The 19715-nt window shown below is 49.0% G+C and overlaps 1 protein-coding gene across 1 annotated transcript in view; it reads right to left on the bottom strand.

The window, feature by feature from the left end:
- Window positions 1-19715, bottom strand: part of diaph1 (diaphanous related formin 1) — a gene marked incomplete at its 3' end in the record, with an annotated part of 107208 nt that overhangs the window by 19533 nt on the left and 67960 nt on the right. Inside the window, exons 14-18 of the mRNA XM_083651751.1 lie at window positions 17453-17517; window positions 8417-8596; window positions 5373-5888; window positions 1318-1482; window positions 1147-1155 (exon numbers count right to left, since the gene is read on the bottom strand). Coding sequence (XP_083507877.1) covers window positions 1147-1155; window positions 1318-1482; window positions 5373-5888; window positions 8417-8596; window positions 17453-17517 — 935 coding nt within the window. The remainder of the gene's footprint in view (window positions 1-1146; window positions 1156-1317; window positions 1483-5372; window positions 5889-8416; window positions 8597-17452; window positions 17518-19715) is intronic.

The following is a 19715-nucleotide window of genomic DNA, read 5'->3' as shown; positions in this document are numbered from 1 at the left end:
ACACACACACACACACACACACACACACACACACACACACACACACACACACACACACACACACACACACACACACACACACACACACAACGCAGACAGGTGTGGGCTATGAAAAGGCCAGGGTGTCTTTACAGTCAGCTCTCCGAAAAGGTTATTAGACATCAACCAGAACAGGCGGCTGTCTCAGCCAATCAAAAGGCTAGGCGTGGGCGTGTGTTGGGAAGGGGTTTGGTGGGGGGGGTCAAATCAGGGAATGACAGGCGGACGTTACGACTCACCGTACAGGTGAATGCAGATGTGACAGCTGCCAACGTTGACATTTCACCGACATCGACAGCTAGCAGCACCCACGCGCACACACACGCGCGCACGTGTACGTCTGCGTGTGTGTGTGCGTGCGCATTTCCGCTTATGTATATGACTTGACAGATGAGGTGAGCGCGTGCGTGTACAGTATACTGTATGTGCATTGAGATTGTATCTGAAGGTCGGTTGAATCGTATAGGCACACTCACAACGTGTTTGTCCGCGAGTTCTCACTGTCCTGGTTTATGATATGAATATGGAGGAGCTAGAGCAGTTGGCTCAGTGACACTGGGACAAGGTGATAGGGGTGGACAGGTGTGTGTGTGTGTGTGTGTGTGTGTGTGTGTGTGTCTGTGTGTGTGTGTGTGTGTGTGTGTGTGTGTGTGTGTGTGTGTCTCAGTGCTTTGTGCCAGGACAGCAGGTGGCTAGTCAAAGGACATCAGCGACCTTCTCCTTGCCCTCCCCATTGTCCATCCCTCCCTCTGTTCCCGAATCCCAATTCATCTCACCCGATAGCCAACAGGTCATGGACACGCTCGGGAGATGAACACACACACGCACACGCGCACGCACACACAGACACACACACACACACACACACAGGGTGTAGGTGGTTTTATTCATGGACTCGTGTGTGTGTGTGTGTGTGTGTGTGTGTGTGTGTGTGTGTGTGTGTGTGTGTGTGTGTGTGTGTGTGTGTGAGAGATGCTGTTTTGACACTGTTGCTGAATAATGTAAATGTGCAGTCTGTCGTCCAGGCGGAGAGAGAGGGAAGGGTGAGAGAGGTTGGAGAAGAGGTGTCAAAAAGAATAAGTAAAAACGTGTGCGTGCTATTCTTACCTTTGGAGGCTGATGGAAGCAGAGGAGGAAGAGGACAAGGGGGGGCGGGTGGACATGGGAGTCGCAGAGAGAGAGAGAGAGAGAGAGAGACACACAGAGAGAGAGAGAGAGAGAGAGAGAGAGAGAGGGGATGAGGAGGGGAAAAAGATATAGCTTGTTATTATGAGTCACAGTTTGGTAATGGTTGGTGAGGCGTTGAGAACACTGGGACACAGACTCACTTTTGGTCTGTGAGGAAAAGGCCAGGGTGAGTTTGGCAAAGAGCTCGTTGTTCTCAAAGCGGCCCTCTTTGGCCTTGGTCCAGAAGCTGTTCTCAGAGAGGTCCTCAGCTGCGATCTGGGAGGGAGAAATACCAACATGAAGCAGGCCTTTATTATACAACAACATGTAGTCACTCCAGTTAGTGGCAAGCCACTGCCTCTGTGTTCCTCAGTCAGGAGTATGAACCCTAACATACATGTAGAAGCTTCAGCCCCTCCACAGAGGGAGGTCGCTGCTCTCAGAGCAGGACAGTATCCTGCACTAAACCAGTGACTGAAACCAAAGAGGATACTGGAGCACACAATTATCTCTCCCTCCCAGAGAGGGGAGACATTGACTACATTTACATGCACACAATATTCCACTATTATTTGGAAAATGACAATATTCAGAATTTGATAAGGGTTATGTAAACAGCATATTCCAGTAGCATTTTCCAAATTTGGCCATGAGTCTCAATCAGGGTTTTTACTGCAGTTTGCGACGCATCTTGCCTGTTTGTGGTGAGCTGATGTGCTAGAAGCGCTAGAAGAGGCGATATAATCATATAATCCATCACGTCTGGCATGCGAAAAGAAAAGCCCACATTTCTGATCGGGAGGAGATGAGAAACATTTCTAAGCCCAGGGTGATTTAAAGAGAGTGGCACCCACAGAAGCTTGTGAGGTAAAAAAAATCCATTGGAGTGAATGGAGATGACGCAACTCTGACTCTGGCCTAACGTTGCCTACTTTTAATATGAAAAACTTTGATATCAGGTTTTTGGATATGCGCAAATATCGCAACACCAAACTTTTCAGCAGCAAGCTCCTGAAATGGACCAGATGATGCTGGTAAGAATAGAGTTAGGGCTGCTCTGTTTATTCTCAACAGAAAAACTCCACTGTTTCTACCTGCATCTCTCTCTCTCCCTGACGTGTCAGGGAGGGCGAGCTACGGCTGCAGGTAAACGGGAATATTAGTGGATTATTCATTCATTCTGAATATTGTCTTTTTCCGAATATGGGCAAAAACCTGAATATTGTGTGTTGTGCATGTAAAGGTAGTCACTGTCAACAAACTGTTGGCAAGAGAGGCTTAGTGGATTTACACCTTGAACACGGTTGAACCAAACTGACTCAATAAAGAACTAAACCTCTCATGTTATTAGTCATCTTCATGTTAAGAGGAATTTGTGTTGTTTTGTATTCTATTGCTTAATGTTGTTAGTCTTGTTAATATGAACTGTTGTGGGTTGGTTGGTTGGTTGCTGCTTATAGTACCTCCCCCTGTTGTATGAGTGCTGACACGGTATTGCCTCATTGATTGACTGCCTCCCACCCCTAGTAGCCAATGACAGACTGTTCTCTGTACTGTGGAGGCTTTTTAGCATGCTTAAATTTGTGCCATTACTGTTTTCTCTGATGAAAACGCTGTGTGCGTCTTTGCACCTTAGTGAATCATGTCCCCCCCCTGACATACATGTCTTTGAAGGTGGGAGGTAAGCAGAGCACCGGGAGGAAACCCACACGAACATGGAGAGAACATGCAAACTCCACACATGAAAGGACCTGGGACGGGCCGGGGGTTCAAACCCAGGACCTTCTTGCTGTGAGGCAAGGTGCTAACCACTGAGCGAGAGAGAGGAGGAGAGAAAGTAAAAAGAGACGGAGAGGAGGAGATGGAGAGGATGTAGGTGTACGTGTTAGGAAACAATCATCATCCAGTCTACTCACTGACCAATTCTCCCAAAATGGCCCATCCATCCAGCCAGCAGTGGCAGATGAGATGAGCAGATAAACAAGGGAGACAATGAAAGCCCACCGAATGAAAGGAACAGCCGGGCTGTAAAAGGGAGAGGCGGGGCCTGGGAGGCACAAAGGAGAGGAAGAGGAGGAGAGGAAGAGGAGGAGAGGAAGAGGAGGAGAGGAAGAGGACAGAAGTAGTAATTTTCTCTGATCCTCATCTCCTCTCTCTCTCTACCACAAAGCAGCTTGAGCTACACAGAAAGACGAAGGAATTATCTGCTCTCTCTCTCTCTCTCTCTCTGTATCCCTGTCATTGTCTGTGTCGCTCTCTCTCTATTCCGATCACAACTCACAATTAACTTGTGCGTGCGTGCTCCTTTTACTACTCTCACTGGTGCTCTCATCGAGGGAAAAAAGACAGGGGGAAAGTTAAGCAGAGAGGGTGAGTAAGAGTGGTAGTAACTTCACAGATATGAGGTCTTTCATTAAGGACAAAGCCTCAGGGAGGGGGGTGGGAGGGATGGAGTGAAGGGAGAGGAAACGTGATATGGGGGGGGGGGGGGGGGGGGGGGGCGTGCAAAAAGGAGGGTGAGTCCAAGCAAAAAAAAAAAAAAAAGTTAATTTAAATTACAAAAGAATGCTGTCCTTTCCAGCAGCAATTTAATTATCTTTCAGCGGCGCAGTTAAAAGAAGCAGGCTTATTAAAAAGCAATTTCTGTGACATCCTCGTCAAACGGCCTCTCACCAGCCCGACAGAGAGAGAGAGATGGAGGGAGAGAGAGAGAGAGATGGAGAGAGAGAGAGAGATGGAGAGAGAGAGAGAGAGATGGAGAGGGAGAGAGAGAGGCTAAATGCTGATGAAGTGGACTGAAGCCATTAAACAGTAGCTTTAGGCTAAAGAGAGAGAGAGGGGGCCGTTTTGATGTTTGAACCATCACAGATGAGAGGGAGGAGGAGAACATTCACTCACTGTGGGTCAGACTCTCCCAGTTAAAGCTCTGTCTCACACTTTCCTCTATAACGCACTCACCCAACCATAGACCCTGGGCTACATCACACTATAACTTGGCACTTTAGAAAGACACGCTACATGTATATTATACTGGATGAAACCAGACTTATCAATTATTTACAAAACCCACCCATATTCTTCTTCAAGCTTCAAGATTCACTTTAATAGCCACAGTAAGTAATCAGATTACAAACGAGGAATTTGTCTTAGTGCAAGTATGCAGCATTCTTTGTTTGTGTTGGCGTGATCCACAGATCAAATCTGTGCATGCAGATTGTGATACATCCATGAAGGAATGTGACGATTGATATAAATGAATGAATGAATATGCAATCACAGCTTTTAATAATCACCATTATTCTTTTAGTTTCAGTTTTCAACGAGTTTAGAAATCACTTGGTAATGCTGTGAGCCAGGTATAAACCTATGTGTAGGTGAGTATAGTTGTGATCAGTGTTGAGACTGGCCGTGGTTCTGGGATGCCAGAATTGACTGTTAAGAGATCTTGTGGTGTCCTGGGCCGAGTTCAAACATCTGTGAAGTGTCCACTGTGTAACCCAAATAGGGATCTAACGATAACCGGTTTTAATGATAACCGTGATAAAATTCCTTACGATAACCGTACAGTTTCAAATTTTCATTATCGTTAAAACCGTGGTACCGTGATTACCGTGGTACCGTGATTACAGTGTGTTAAAAAACAGGGTAAATACTGTCCATCATCAACCAAAGTTGGCAACCTTCTCCCAGATGCAAACGTGCAGCCTTGGAGAAATGATTTCGGTGAGTGTATCAATCCTTTTTGGGTCTGAGTTTTCAATATAAAACGTCGTAAAATGATTTCAGTGAGTCTCTGTACTTTTTGAACATTTTCAGCAATTTTTTACGAATACTGTGATAATACGATAACCGTGATAATTTTGGTCCCGATAATCGTGATGTGAAATTTTCATACCGTTACATCTCTAAACCCAAATGACACACCTGCTCTTACCTATTTCTCTCTAACATCCAAGCCAGGTTTCTAAATACTGCAGGTGCTGTTCCACAATAGCACATGGGATCGCTACATCACCTCCCATGTATTGGTAAATGTACAAGCTACATCTCAACATATTGAATGCAAATGGAAATAGCCTTTTTTTTCATTTCCCACAACAAGTCTATATCTGCTAATTTTGCTCTGAATTTTGATGATACATTGATATACGTGGCTCACGACTCACCCTGCTCCAGTTGGCTCTCTTCAGCTGCACCTCGGGCTTGTATTCCCTCTTAGGCTGGAGGCCGAAGGGCAGCGGAGGAGGTACAGGGGCACCCCAGCCCCCCATGCCGGGCGGAGGAGGGGGCATGCCCGGGCCTGGCGGGGGAGGAGGGATACCGGGACATCCGGGCAGGGGGGGTGGAGGCGGCGGGGGTCCCATCCCGGGTAAAGGTGGGGGGGGCGGGGGTCCCGGCATACCCGGTAAGGGTGGCGGTGGGGGAGGGCCAGGCATGCCTGGCAATGGTGGTGGGGGAGGTGGCGGAGGAAGGCACGCGTGCCCCGGTAAGGGAGGTGGGGGTGGGGCGAGGGGCATGCCCGTCTGGCCCGGTAGGGGCGGGGGTGGAGGTGGAGGGGGCATGCCGCCCAGTTGGCCGGGGAGAGGGGGGGCAGGGGGCGGCAACCCGGGTGTTGGCACGGGAACGGTAACTGTGATGACTCTGGTCTTGGCCTCTTCCAGGTCCTTAGACAGCTTGTCAATCTGAGGAGAGGGAGAGAGAGAGATCCAGTCAACTCAGCTGTTACAGTTTGTTATTATATATATTAATGAATATGCGCTATTGTCTACTACATCTTTTTGTCATTTAAGTCTGGCTTGGGTGCTTGTTTGTTTGTGGTTTCTTTTTTAAATGAACACTTAGTGGATTTGGCAATATTGTTTCTGATAGAACAGTCCTGCCAATAGAGTGATTAAATTGAATTTGAGTGAGAACAGGGATGAGTGACAGAGGGCGGAAGTGTGTTTTGGTTTGGTTCTATCAGGAGAGGGGGATGGAGCCCACAGAGGAATTCAAAGGGAAAAGTGCAATGTGAAGAGAACAACATATCTCTCAATTAAATTCTAAATTTATTTTAGTGAGGTGACGAGTGCCCAAAAACGTTGTTCTTGTTAATACTGGGCCATGAAAGAAGAGAGTTTGTATGCAGTTTTAGTGTGCGTGTATAGTGAAGTGTATGTTCCTAAACGTCTAGTGTACCTGTGCGTGCGCTCACATGTGTGTGTGCGTGCGCTCACATGTGTGTGCGTGCCGTGCGCTCACATGTGTGTGTGTGTGTGTATGTATGAAGGGGTGTCTGTCTGTGTATACCCTTTTAGAGTGGACGTCACAGGGTTAGTTGCGTATCCAAAACTCAACGGAACTCAAGCCGAAATGAGAGAGATCCCTGGAATACAGGAAAAAGACGTCTTGTGCCATATGCGTATATACGCTGGACATTCCCACTAGGAATATAACGATGTCCGGCACTGCAACTTTGGCGATGTATTGGATCCTAGACCCATCCTGACAGTGAGTACGGGTCAAGAAACCTCACCCCATTGAAAGAGTTTGCTTATGTGTGTAAGGTCACCCGTCTGTTGCTGGCAAAGCTTTAAAATACGTGGAGGCGGCGTCCAGATCTTCCATATTTCTATGACAGCTGAACCGCTCATTGTAACTTTCTGCAACGAGTTCGGCTCCGCCCACAAAAGACGTAATCGCTGTTTACAAACAGTGAAAGGGTCTATAAGGTGCTACACAGTGGGTGTTGCTGTTGTTCCCTCTGACTTTGACAGCGAGACAGAATGAGGGAGGTAGAGGGCCTGGGCGGCTGGCTGTCTCAGAGAGGCAGCAGATGAAGGGCTGGGCGAGGCATCATACAGGGGGACAGTGAGAGATCTCTACATGTGAACAGATCTTTGATGGGCAGGGCCTCAAACACAGCCAGAGTGAGCCATCTCAGGATGAGAAGCCTCTTTGATGGCTGGCTATGTATGCTGGGAACTTTGGACAATTGTGTGCGTGTGGTGAAAAGTTGATTCTGCTGGCATCAGCCACTTTGGATCAAGCCTGTCTTGGGATATGTATAGTCCTCTAACTGACACACACATGTGCATGCCATTGTGTGCGTGCGCACACGCACGCACACGCACGCACACACACAGACACACACACAGATCTTGGCAGACTGTTCTGGGTCACTTAATGTGTGTGATCTGTCCAGCTGGTGTGGCAGCAGGACACTGACAGCTGAATGCCCCTCGTCTTTTCCTGTGTGCATGTGAACTGCACATGTGCGAGCGCACACACGCACGCGCACACACACACGACCTGCTAAGTCTACACACTGCATGTGTGTCATGGCCTGAGAGAAACTTTTATCTTGCACCTCTCTCTCTTCTTCTTTCTTCTGACTTTAGCGGCTCGTTACGCTCCGTGTGTTCTTGGAGATTCTTCATCTCTTCAGGATTGGCCTCGCTCTCTGTATCTTTTCTCCCCGTCTCTTCATGCCGTGCGAGTGCTTGGCTAAATCATTGAAGGCCAGGGGGCTTCTGTGTTTGTGTGGGTGTGCAGAGATCTTGGACAAGTTTTGGGTGTTTAGACTTCCGCAATATTTTATTTCAGGCGTGAAATATTTTGTTTCTCCCAGCTTTGGCTCAATGTTTTGTGTGTGTGTGTGTGTGTGTGTGTGTGTGTGTGTGTGTGTGTGTGTGTGTGTGTGTACGTGTGTGTGTGTGTGTGTGTGTGTGTGTGTGCGTGTGTGTGTGTGCGCTTGCGTGCATCTCCCAGAGAGGAGGCGGCATCATGTCCTGCTACTTTTCTAAGTAATTTGTCTCGGTCTTTCCTGTTTTTGTCCTGATGTCTTTGTGCTTTCACACTGATAAAGGCATGAATCATTGATTCAAATACAGTATATGAACATGGTCTGGTTTGAGCTGGCTGACTTGGCATTTGGGAAGTGTATGCGTGCAAAAATTGGGTTCAGTTCACTCTCAATTCAACCAATTCAGGAAATAGATTTCTGGGAAAATTCAAATCTTGAAAAACCTACAGTATCTAAGGAAGTTGCCACATTCAACCTCTTAACAAATAATGACCGAGTATTCAGAGACAGTTCATTGTAACGCTGGCAAATTAATTGCAGTTTTATTTACATTTTGTATTATTTTAATTGAAATGGCCTTGAGCTCCACACAGGTGTGTGCGTGCGCGCGCATACGCATCTGTGTGCATGCGTGCGTGTGTATACCTGCTGTTGCAGAGTGTTCAGCTGTTGTTGGAGTCCCTGGTTCTCTTGGTCTTTCTCCTGCTTGGAGGAGGCCAGCTGCTCCTTCTCTTGGCTCAGGTCCTTCAGCCGCTGCTCGTAGTCCGCTTCCAGCTTATTCTTCTCCACCTGCAACTCTTGGCGCGCCGTCAACTCTGCATCCAGCTAACACACACACACACACACACACATTAGAGACACATGTGGAGGGACACAGACAAAAAACATATTTTTATATATATTTTATAAGTTTTGTTTAGTGGTCAAACTGAAGGACTTTTTGGGGCTGCAAATTATGTTGCTTTACATCAACCGTCATAAGACTGACCTGACTTAAAGCCGTTTTCTATCAGTCTGACGACTAATATGACTCTGGGACAGACGGGCGATATGTCGGGGTTTCTGCTGTAGAGTGGAGCAGCTATTTATTATTATTATTATTAGCTGAAATGTCATCAGGACCTACAATCGATCAGCTCCAACTCCATTCTGGCGCCAATTGGGACTGTAAACAATAATTGCGACGCACGTAAGCGGAAGTCTTGGCGCGGACAACCACTATACAGCAGAAACCCAAAATATGTGCCGTCTGTCCCAGTCATATTAGTCATCAGACTGATAAGATTCTGGGTTCCCAGATTGTCTCTGCCCAGGATTTTGTGACATTCAAGCATTGCTCATATCAAATACACACTTGTGTGACGGTCCGCTACCTATGTTACGGCCCGCTACCCTCTCTCTCATGGATATGGCGGTATTAGTTATGATATGACGTAAATAGTCTTTGCTATGTTTGGCTGTCATTGATGAGGGGGGGGTTGGCTCAGGAAGTGAGGTTACGGGAAAGGATATAACGTACCCGGAAGCCGCGATCGGGAGCTTTTTCAAGTGTCCAGACTGAAGAAGGGAGACAGGCTCCTGCGGGCGCATCCCCCATTTACGTTTCCTTTATATCAGTATTATCTATGTTATCCTTAATGTCATGTGTAGCGTCTTTATGAATAGGATGGTGTCTCGAACCTGAACACCATCCACACCTCCTCGGCTGAGCTGTCGGGAGAAGGCCGACGCCACACCGGGGTCCAAGGGTGGCAATCCCCAGGTGAGCTATACCCCAGCCTCTTAATGACAGCCATGTCTTTCCATGTTGTGGGATTCGGTGATGTATGTTGCCCCTAGACCGAGCTTATTAGAATTGGATTGCCGAGTCCGCGACATTTGGGGGCTCGTCCGCGGCTTGAGCTAATGTTAGCCGCGGCCCGTTGTTAACGTGCTATGCTAATGCTAATGGATACAGCTATTGGCTAACGTTATTTACTTTTGGGTGTACGTGCACTATCGAGGCTTCGTTAGAAGTGGATAAAGTCCCGCCGTATGTCCGACGCTTATGTTATTATGTTATGTTCGGTTATGGGACGTTTCTAGATTAGGCGATTAGTGCATGTAGGCTTGCGCCTGCCTTATTCGGTTCAAACATTAACGCGACTTCAGTAATCTCGCTCACCACTGAACGTTCAGTGCCGCTCTGGGATCCGAGCAGATGGAACTCAGTGCAAATATAATAAAACAATTTGATAAACTGAGTGATGCTATCATTCAAGAAAATAAATTTAGTTCTGCTGTTGGGACCTGTATGCTAGTATGATAGTCAGTGTATAGGTGCTAGTGGATCAAGTTATAAATTGATCTGCTAACAGAGAGCTAGCTTCGGAGCTTTATGATTAGTGAGGTGAAGGCTGGGTTGAATTCGGCCCGCTAGAAGTTCACACTGCCAGGCCTTAGGCTATAGCATATAGGAGTGTGAAGTTCAAAAACGGATTAGCTGTGGCGCTGGATCCTGACTAATCGCAAAACTCTAGAAAATTAAATAGCGACAGGGTGAGCTAGTTTTAGCTAAAATTGTAAGTGTGTGACTGCTGCCTTTAATATGGAGGATGTACGTAGGATGACAAAGGAGCAGTTCAACAAGCTGAAGCTGGAGGAGTTGAAAGTAGTGGCTGAACAGGAGGGAGTCATCTTGGAAGAAGGACTGAATAGGAACGAAATTCGCTTGCGGATAATTGCAGACCTAGAGTTAAAGGAGATTTGGGATGAGGTGAAGCAGCAGAAAATCGCGAGAGAAAAGGAGGAGCGGGACGAGGCCCGAACACGGGAAAGGGAGGAGCGAGAAGACACTCGATGGCGTGTTGAGCGAGAAGAAGAACGAGCCTTTCAAAGAGAAAAGGAAGAGAGGGACCGTGGTGAGGCCGATAAAGACAGAGAGTTACAGAGAGAGAAGGAGGCCCAGGACAGGTTGCTTCAGAAAGAGCTGGCCACGATGGATAGGAAAAAGGTTATGGATGTGGAGCATCAGGCTGCACAGAGATTTGATATTGGTAGGGCTCGGAGCTTTATGCCACAGTTTGATGAGGCGGCAGCTGATGTGTTTTTCGAGGTGTTCGAGAAAGTGGCGAAGGAGCTTCACTGGCCGGATGAGAAGTGGCCACTGTTGATACAGAGTGTTCTTGTGGGCAAAGCCCAGAGGGCCGTAGCCGCTCTCGACACACGCGCAGGGCTGGAATATCCAGCATTGAGGAAGGCCGTGCTGGAGGCCTATGGTAGCGTTCCGGAAGCATATCGCCGCCAATTTCGTGAACTGAGACGGCAGAAGGAGGAGTCCTATCTGGACCTGTGGCGGAAGCAGGAAATTCTATTCGATCGGTGGGTTAACTCATGTCAGGCCCTTAGTATCCAGCAGCTGAGGGATTTAATGCTCCTAGAACAGTTTAAACTCAGTGTTCCCAGAGAGCTGGAGGTCTATCTGAACGAGCGTGAGTTAGTGAGCCCACGACGTGCGGCCGAGCTGGCTGATGGCTATGAAGTAGCTCACGCTGGGAGGCCGAGTGGACCCATCGGGAGAAAGCGGCCCCCTGAAGAGCCATTTGAGGGAAGTTACATGCAGAGGAGGCCAGGGGAGAGTAATGTGCGGTATTCTCCGATGGGAGAGAGGGGCCCTCCATTTCCCCCATATAATGTACGGCAGCCCAGATCAGGTGGCTTATCTCCAACCTTTGGACGGCGTTCTGCTGACCGGATGGAGATTCGATGTTACCACTGTGATAAAGTAGGTCACAAGAAGGACCAGTGCCCGAACTGGAAACCAGTGGGGCTTGTGGACCTGAGGCAGGATCGGTCGAGAGACCTTCGGGGCTATGAGGGTTTTATCTCGCACGGGACCTTAGCAAAGTCAGAAGAGCACCATATGAGGGGTGGCTCCGAAGTACCGATTACGATACTTAGGGACACTGGAGCCACGCAGACGTTGCTCCGAAAGGGCGTGATGGAGCTGTCAGAGTCCACTTTCACGGGGCAGTTCGCTATTGTGCAAGGTGTGTGTGGTGGTTCGGAGAGGGTGCCCCTCCATTGTGTGTATTTGGACTCCAAGATAATGCATGGATATGTGACTGTGGCAGAGCTACAAGCTTTTCCCTTTGGCACTATTGATTTGGTCCTGGGCAATGATTCAGCCGGGATGAGAGTTTTCCCTGACCCCTGCGACCTACCTCCCGTGGGTTCCCTAGAAAGAGAACAGCTCGAGGGACAATACCCGGAGCTGTTCCCAGTGGCCGTGGTCACCCGAGCTCAGGCCAAAGTGAAGGCTGCCGTGGGCGTGGAGCTGGATGCTCTGCCCGAGGACGGAGAAATCGGGATAGATAAGTTGTTTACAGAGCCTGAGGGAAACGCGGCGGTGGCTGTTGAAGATCGAGATGGCAAGGTAGAAGCCAGTGAGTTGCCCCCAGCTCCGGAGGGACCCGAGGCGTTACTCCTTAACCGTCAGACCCTGGTGGGAGAGCAGGAAGGGGATCCGTCCCTGGGTCATGCGTGGGAAGTGGCGACCAGTGCTAGGGAAGCGGATGAGTGCGCCACTGGGTATTTTGTAAAAGAAGGCATCCTTTTTCGGAAGTGGAGGCCTTCGAGATGGCCTGCGGATATAGAGGGGGGCATGTTGGAGCAGGTAGTGCTGCCTTCGCAGTATCGGCAGGAGGTGATGCGCCTAGCTCACGACTCTGTGCTTGGTGGTCATTTAGCGGCCGGGAAAACCGGTGAGAGGATCAAACGCCATTTTTTTTGGCCAGGTATAGGGGGGGATGTCCGCCGATTCTGTCGGGCGTGCCCTACATGCCAGGTAGTTGGGAAGCAGGGGAGGCTCCCACCTGTGGCGCCCTTGCAGCCGTTACCGATACAAACTGAGCCGTTCGCACACATTATGATAGACTGTGTGGGGCCGTTACCAAAGTCGAAGCGGGGGAACGAGTACTTGCTGACCATCATAGATGTAGCCACCCGGTATCCGGAAGCTATTCCCCTACGGAGTATACGGGCCAAGGTGATCATTGAGCACCTCCAGAGGTTCTTCGCGTGGGCTGGGGTGCCGCGCACCATCCAGTCAGATAGAGGAACCAATTTTACTTCATCACTGTTTAAACAAATAATGACGGAGTGGGGCATCACACCCAAGTACTCTTCCGCCTACCATCCTCAGTCGCAGGGAGCTATAGAGCGATTTCACAGTACCCTCAAGGACATGATACGAACATTTGTGGAGGCGCAGAAGAAGGAGTGGGATGAGGCCATCCCATTTCTCCTGTTTGCCATTCGCGAGGCTCCTTCTGAGTCCTTGGGGTTCAGTCCATTCGAGCTTATCTTCGGCCATGAGGTGAGGGGCCCGTTAGGTATGTTCAAAGAGATGGCCGTGGAACCGACGGAGCCTGGTGATGTGTTGCAGTACGTCTCAACTTTCCGTGCCCGACTAAAATCAGCGTGCGATGTGGCCGGGAGGAACCTGGCCGGGGCAAAGGCCCGGATGAAGGCCGGTTATGATAGGAAGGCCCTAAGGCGGTCTTTTGACGCAGGGGATATGGTCTTGCTGGCTGTTCCCGAGCCACGGGATCCCTTAGGACCTGGCTTTATGGGCCCATATCGTGTGTTGCGGAAAGTTGGGGAGCTGTCCTATGTCCTGAGTACACCAGAGAGGCGGAGGAAGACCAGGCTCTGTCACATAAACCTCCTGAAGGAATATGTACAGCGGGAGGTTGTGGTCGGTTGTGTGGTGGTGCAGTCGGATGGGGGGGGCGACGGGGATGACCCGGAGATGTCCGAACCTCCCCCCGAGGTTATTAGTGCTCGGCTGTACAATTCCCAGGCTCGAGCTGAGCTGGAGGGAGCTTTGGGTCACCTGACAGGAGTGCAGCGGCGGGATGTCCTGGAACTAATCGATTCTCACCCACGTCTGAGTAGTGATGTCCCGGGGAGGACCAATCGGGCGGTGCATGACGTTGACGTGGGTGGAACGGGACCCATTAAGCAGCATCCGTACCGGTACCCCCCGAGGAAGAAGCAGGTGATACAGGCTGAGATTGACTACATGTTGGAGATCGGAGTTATTGAGCCGGCCGACAGTGCCTGGAGCTCGCCGGTGGTGCTGGTGGCACAAGAGGAGAGGGCGGATCGCTTTTGTGTCGACTATAGAAAGTTAAATCAGGTGACTAAGGCGGACGCCTATCCTATCCCCCTGTTAGAGGACTGTATCGACCAGGTGGGCCAGGCGAGGTATGTGACCAAGATTGACCTCCTCAAGGGGTACTTCCAGGTGCCGCTGACGAGGCGAGCAAGTGAAGCTTCAACCTTTGCGACTCATGATGGTCTGTATCGCTTTCTGGTCATGCCGTTTGGGATGAAGAACGCCCCCGCCACGTTTCAGCGTTTGATGAATACGATCACTAGGGGGCTGGGGAACACCGTGACGTATATCGATGACGTGGTAACGTTTAGCATGACCTGGGAGGAGCATGTTCGCCAAGTGAGGGAGCTGTTTGAGCGTCTGGCGGAAGCCGGTCTGGTGGTTAATTTAAAGAAATGTGAGTTTGGGAAAGGAAAGGTAACCTATCTGGGATACCAGGTGGGGTGTGGTACGGTGCTACCTCGGGAGGCCAAGGTGAAAGCCATCTTGGAATTTCCTGTTCCCCAGACCCGGTCGCAGCTCCGGCGGTTTCTTGGGATGTGTGGATTTTACAGCCGGTTTGTGAACCAGTATGCCCACATCACAGAGCCTTTGACCAACCTCTTAGGTGAGAAGGTGCGTTGGGTTTGGGGAATGAAATGTCATGATGCGATTAGGCAGATCAAGGGGGTCTTGGCCAGCTCGCCGATACTTAAAGCGCCGGATTTCCACCAGTCGTTCAGTCTGGCAGTAGATGCTTCAGATGTGGGAATAGGGGCCGTGTTGCTCCAGATGGAGGAAGGGGTGGAGAAGCCGGTTGCCTATTTTTCCAAGAAGCTTAAGAGGCATCAACGGGCGTACTCAACGATTGAGAAAGAGGCTTTGGCCTTGGTGTTGGCCGTTCAACATTTTGAGATTTATGTCGCTGGTAGTAAGCAGGTGGTTGTGTACTCCGACCATAATCCTTTAGTTTTCCTAGCGAGGTTCCGTACTGCTAATGCCCGAGTGTTTCGTTGGAGTCTGACTTTGCAGCCGTATAACTTGGTGGTCAAGCACATTTCTGGCAAAGACAATAAGATTGCGGATGCCCTGTCTCGAGGGTGAAGGAAACTGGACTAAGAATTGGACACTGTTAATTAAATGTGATTCTTCCCCATCTAGCGGAAGGTGGGGGGGAATCATTCGAGTTTAAAATATCTTGAGGATATAGTTTTCCTCTAGAGGATGATTGAATAATCATGTATAGGTATAAAATGTCTATGTAAATTTCGTCAAGGTTACGAGTTAAGAAAGCGGGAGAGAAAAACAACAAAAATAGAAGCGTAAACTCGGAAACCGTTTTTAGAATTTCTCATTGATAATTGTTGTGACGCATTGTTTTTTTTTGTCTTTTCTCTTTTTCTAAGGGAGGGGGTATGTGACGGTCCGCTACCTATGTTACGGCCCGCTACCCTCTCTCTCATGGATATGGCGGTATTAGTTATGATATGACGTAAATAGTCTTTGCTATGTTTGGCTGTCATTGATGAGGGGGGGGTTGGCTCAGGAAGTGAGGTTACGGGAAAGGATATAACGTACCCGGAAGCCGCGATCGGGAGCTTTTTCAAGTGTCCAGACTGAAGAAGGGAGACAGGCTCCTGCGGGCGCATCCCCCATTTACGTTTCCTTTATATCAGTATTATCTATGTTATCCTTAATGTCATGTGTAGCGTCTTTATGAATAGGATGGTGTCTCGAACCTGAACACCATCCACACCTCCTCGGCTGAGCTGTCGGGAGAAGGCCGACGCCACACCGGGGTCCAAGGGTGGCAATCCCCAGGTGAGCTATACCCCAGCCTCTTAATGACAGCCATGTCTTTCCATGTTGTGGGATTCGGTGATGTATGTTGCCCCTAGACCGAGCTTATTAGAATTGGATTGCCGAGTCCGCGACACTTGGAAAAGCAATACAACAGCAGCAGTCAGGGGTGGAGCTACACATTGAAAAATGTATCCATATATGTGCTGAACATTCAGAAGGCGCAGCACCACTGTAGCAAAGTTTGGCAAGAAGTCTGCAAAGGTCAAAAGGTAAAAAAAAAACATAAAACATAAAACATAAATCATTCATGCCAAGCCTGATTATTGTACAGAGGTAGACCATTTTGAGGACCACACAGTGAATATTCAATCCAGGAGCTAACCTACAGTAACACCAGCGTTCTCCACGAATATGAGCATGAGCCTGTACGCGTGTGTGTGTGTGTGTGTGTGTGTGTGTGTGTGTGTGTGTGTGTGTGTGTGTGTGTGTGTGTGTGTGTGTGTGTGTGTGTGTGTGTGTGTGTGTACGATTCTAGTCTCCCTCTGGGAGTTGCAGCAGTTTCCATATCTCAAAGACCTGTATAAGCCATTTCCTGCAGTCTGGACCTTTGGGTTGCATTGTATAATTCACACTGCAATTGAGTGTCACTTAATGAGTTAGGATGCCACACTGCACTTAAATAAGCCCAACTTTCTCTCACTTTGCATTTAAAGCCTTCCATCCATTAAAGAAAAGGAAAACTTTTTAGGCCCAATTTTATAATCTCATCATAAATATTCACGGCCTTCCCGGGGGTACTTGACAAACATAGGATGAGAGTATTTAAACAAATGAATAGATGCGCGCGCACACACAGCTGTTTAATTTGCAGACAGCAGATCCCCTCCTCTCGCTGTCAGCTTCCTGACAGCCTCATCCTAATCCCTGCCAAAGAGACTGGCTGCAATTACCCCATCATACACAACTAGCACTATGAGGTGTGTGTGTGTGTGTGTGTGTGTGTGTGTGTGTGTGTGTGTGTGTGTGTGTGTGTGTGTGTGTGGTCAACGAATATGATGACAGGAGTGCCATTGTGTGCTTGTGTATGTGTGTGGGTGTTCAACGGATGTTCTGTGTGTGAGGGAGAGAGAGAGAGAGAGGGACAGAGACGGAGGCCAGTTTTAGCTCTCTATTTGCAATTATCTTGTCACTTTTATAATGGGACAGAAACACCAGGCTAGCAGCCCCCCCGCAATCAAGGCATTTACCCCCTTGTGTGAATGCGTGTGTATGTGCATGTGTGTGTGTGCATGTGTATGTGTGTTCATTGCATAGCCTGTAAGAGTATTTGTCTGTCGGGTTGCTGTCAGACCTCCTGCTTTCTCATTTGCCATCGCATGTCAGCCAGGGACTCGTCACCTAGAATCTCATTATGGTTCCACTGTGTGTGTGTGTGTACGTGTCTGTGTGTGTGTGTGTGTGTACGTGTCTGTGTGTGTGTGTGTGTGTGTGTGTGTGTGTGTGTGTGTGTATACGTGTGTGTGTGGGTGGGTGGGTGTGTACGTGTGTGTGTGTGTGTGGGGGTGTGTGTGTCAACGTGTTCGCTTGTACAGTACATGATTTTCTCCACTGTGCATATGGATGTGATTGCTTGTGTGTGCGCGTATGAACGCACAGGATGCACTTTTCCTCTGTGTATGTACAGTATATATATGACTTTCTACGCTAGTCAGCTAGCCAGTGTTTGTTGTGTATTTCACCTTCTTCTCCAGATCAGTGGCCTTGGCCTCGCTAGTTTTCACCTTGGTCTGGTCCACCATGTTGTCTGTGGACAGACAGAGGGGGTGAGAAGGGGGGTTTGGGGGAGGAGGGTAAGATAAGCGATTCAGACAACACAGCCGCTCACGTCTGGCTGTGAAGACATGGCACCCTTCAGTCTGGCACATGCTGTTTGCACACACGCTAACGCAGCGAGCGCTCCTTCCATCAGTCTACTTTGTCTTCCCTTATCGCACGTCTCAAAATCAAGATCGGCGAGGCGATGGTGGAGGCATCTCATTACAATAGGATGCTATCTGTTGCATGCTGCTTCTAACCAACACTACCCTCCCCAGCTGCCGACACACACACACACACACCTTTGTCTGTCATAGTGCGTGTGTGTGTGTGTGTGTGTGTGTGTGTGTGTGTGTGCGTCTGCGACGTGCGTGCGAGGGCACACTAATCTCCGTATCTCCTTACCGAATACACATCACTTTATTTCACTACTTCCTGTTCATCCCTTTGTTTTTCCAGACTGCGTGCGGACAGACGGAGAGAGCGACAGAACAAAGAGAAGCCAGAGTAGCAGGAGACTAATAAGCAGAATGGACGGCGGGGCCTGGGAGTGATCCATCATGAGGGAGACAAGGCTGACCAATGGGAGACGTCTCCACTGTAATTGTGCGGCCTACAGGTGGCTGTGGGGCGCACGGGCGGACTGAGCATGTGCAGTGATACAGCTGCTCGACACACAGAGGTGAACGCCACGGGGTGACCGGCGGCATCGTAATGCCCAAGAGGGGGAGGAAATGGCTAGAAGAGGGAGAGAGGCGCGCTGTGAAAAGTTCAAATAAAATACAAATTAAGAGAATACACTAACTTATGAAAAGTTAAATATACAGCATAAAGGAGTCTTCAGTTGGCAGAGGGAAAACACGTCGAAAGTATGCAACACACATCGAGATAAGCAAGTCAAAAGTTAAAGTTAAAAGAGAAAGCCATGGGAATGAGGGGAGAAGGTTTTGCTGGAAGACATGAAAGAACTTCATGATAACAAGATGGTAGCCTGCATATAATTCCAGAGTGTGCATTTGTGTATGAGTTGACAGGGTTATTGGATGTGTAATGGAGGGCTGAGGGGGGGCTTCTTCCATCATGGTGGCGAGGCTAAATGGGACAAGCTTGGAAGAGAGAGCACAGCACTATGGGAGAGAGAAAGAGAGAGAGCACAGCACTATGGGAGAGAGAAAGAGAGAGAGAGCACAGCACTATGGGAGAGAGAAAGAGAGAGAGAGCACAGCACTATGGGAGAGAGAAAGAGAGAAAGCACGGAGAGGAGAAGAAACGTGTGCACAGAATTTCAGAGTTCAAAGAAAAACACTAAATAATGCATGCAGGGCAGAATTGGGCTGCTTTCCACCGATAATAACGCTGGCAGCCTTAAAGGAGGCCAGCCAGGCAGCGTGTGTGTGTGTGTGTGTGTGTGTGTGTGTGTGTGTGTGTGTGTGTGTGTGTGTGTGTGTGTGTGTGCGTGCGTGTGTGTGTGTGCGTGCGTGTGTGTGCGTGTGTGTGTGTGTGAGGACGCATTTAGAAGCAGTGCAATTAGAGCCTCCTGCAGTGAGCAACGGAGAGTGCCCATAAAGGAAGTATTGAACTCTTGAGACTCGCCCTGAACCTCCACTCTGCTCTGGTTTAGTTTGAGACTCGAACTGAACCTCCAGTGTGCTCTGGTTTAGTTTGCTGTAGTCAATAGCCAGAGGTGTTGTCTAGTCCACATTTAGCACGGTCTAGTCCAGATACACACCCACACACACACACACTCTTGTCATCATTTTGCTGGCGTTTCTGCTTTATTGGACAGTACACAGTGAAGGGTGACAGGGAGGTGTGAAATAGAAAGAGGGAATGACACGCAACAGTGGTCTTGATTGATTCCCATAGTCCCCCCCCCCCCCACCCCCACAGGGTGGTGTTTAGAACAGCACTCCTAGACCTGCTAGGAATTCAGTGTCCTGCTCGAGCGCGGTCTTGCAGTCAATAACACTTGCTGTTACTTATACATGCTGGTAAGACTGAGTGGCACATAGTGCGATGATTATGTCTACATCCCAAATAAGATGCCAGAGAAAGGGATCAAAAACTCCTAACCTTCTGTTATCAGCACTGTGTCCAATTAGCTGAGCGACAGTGTGTCAAATTGATAAATCCCCCGTGCCTCTGCCATCTGTAAATCTGCTGTCTGTAAACATTTGGAGAAAGCCA

The sequence above is a fragment of the Poromitra crassiceps genome (assembly GCF_964638095.1).
Source record: "Poromitra crassiceps genome assembly, chromosome: 15".
Lineage (NCBI taxonomy): Eukaryota > Metazoa > Chordata > Actinopteri > Beryciformes > Melamphaidae > Poromitra > Poromitra crassiceps.
Note: the sequence above shows the minus strand (reverse complement) of the source record. Positions and strands in the feature narration are given on the sequence as shown.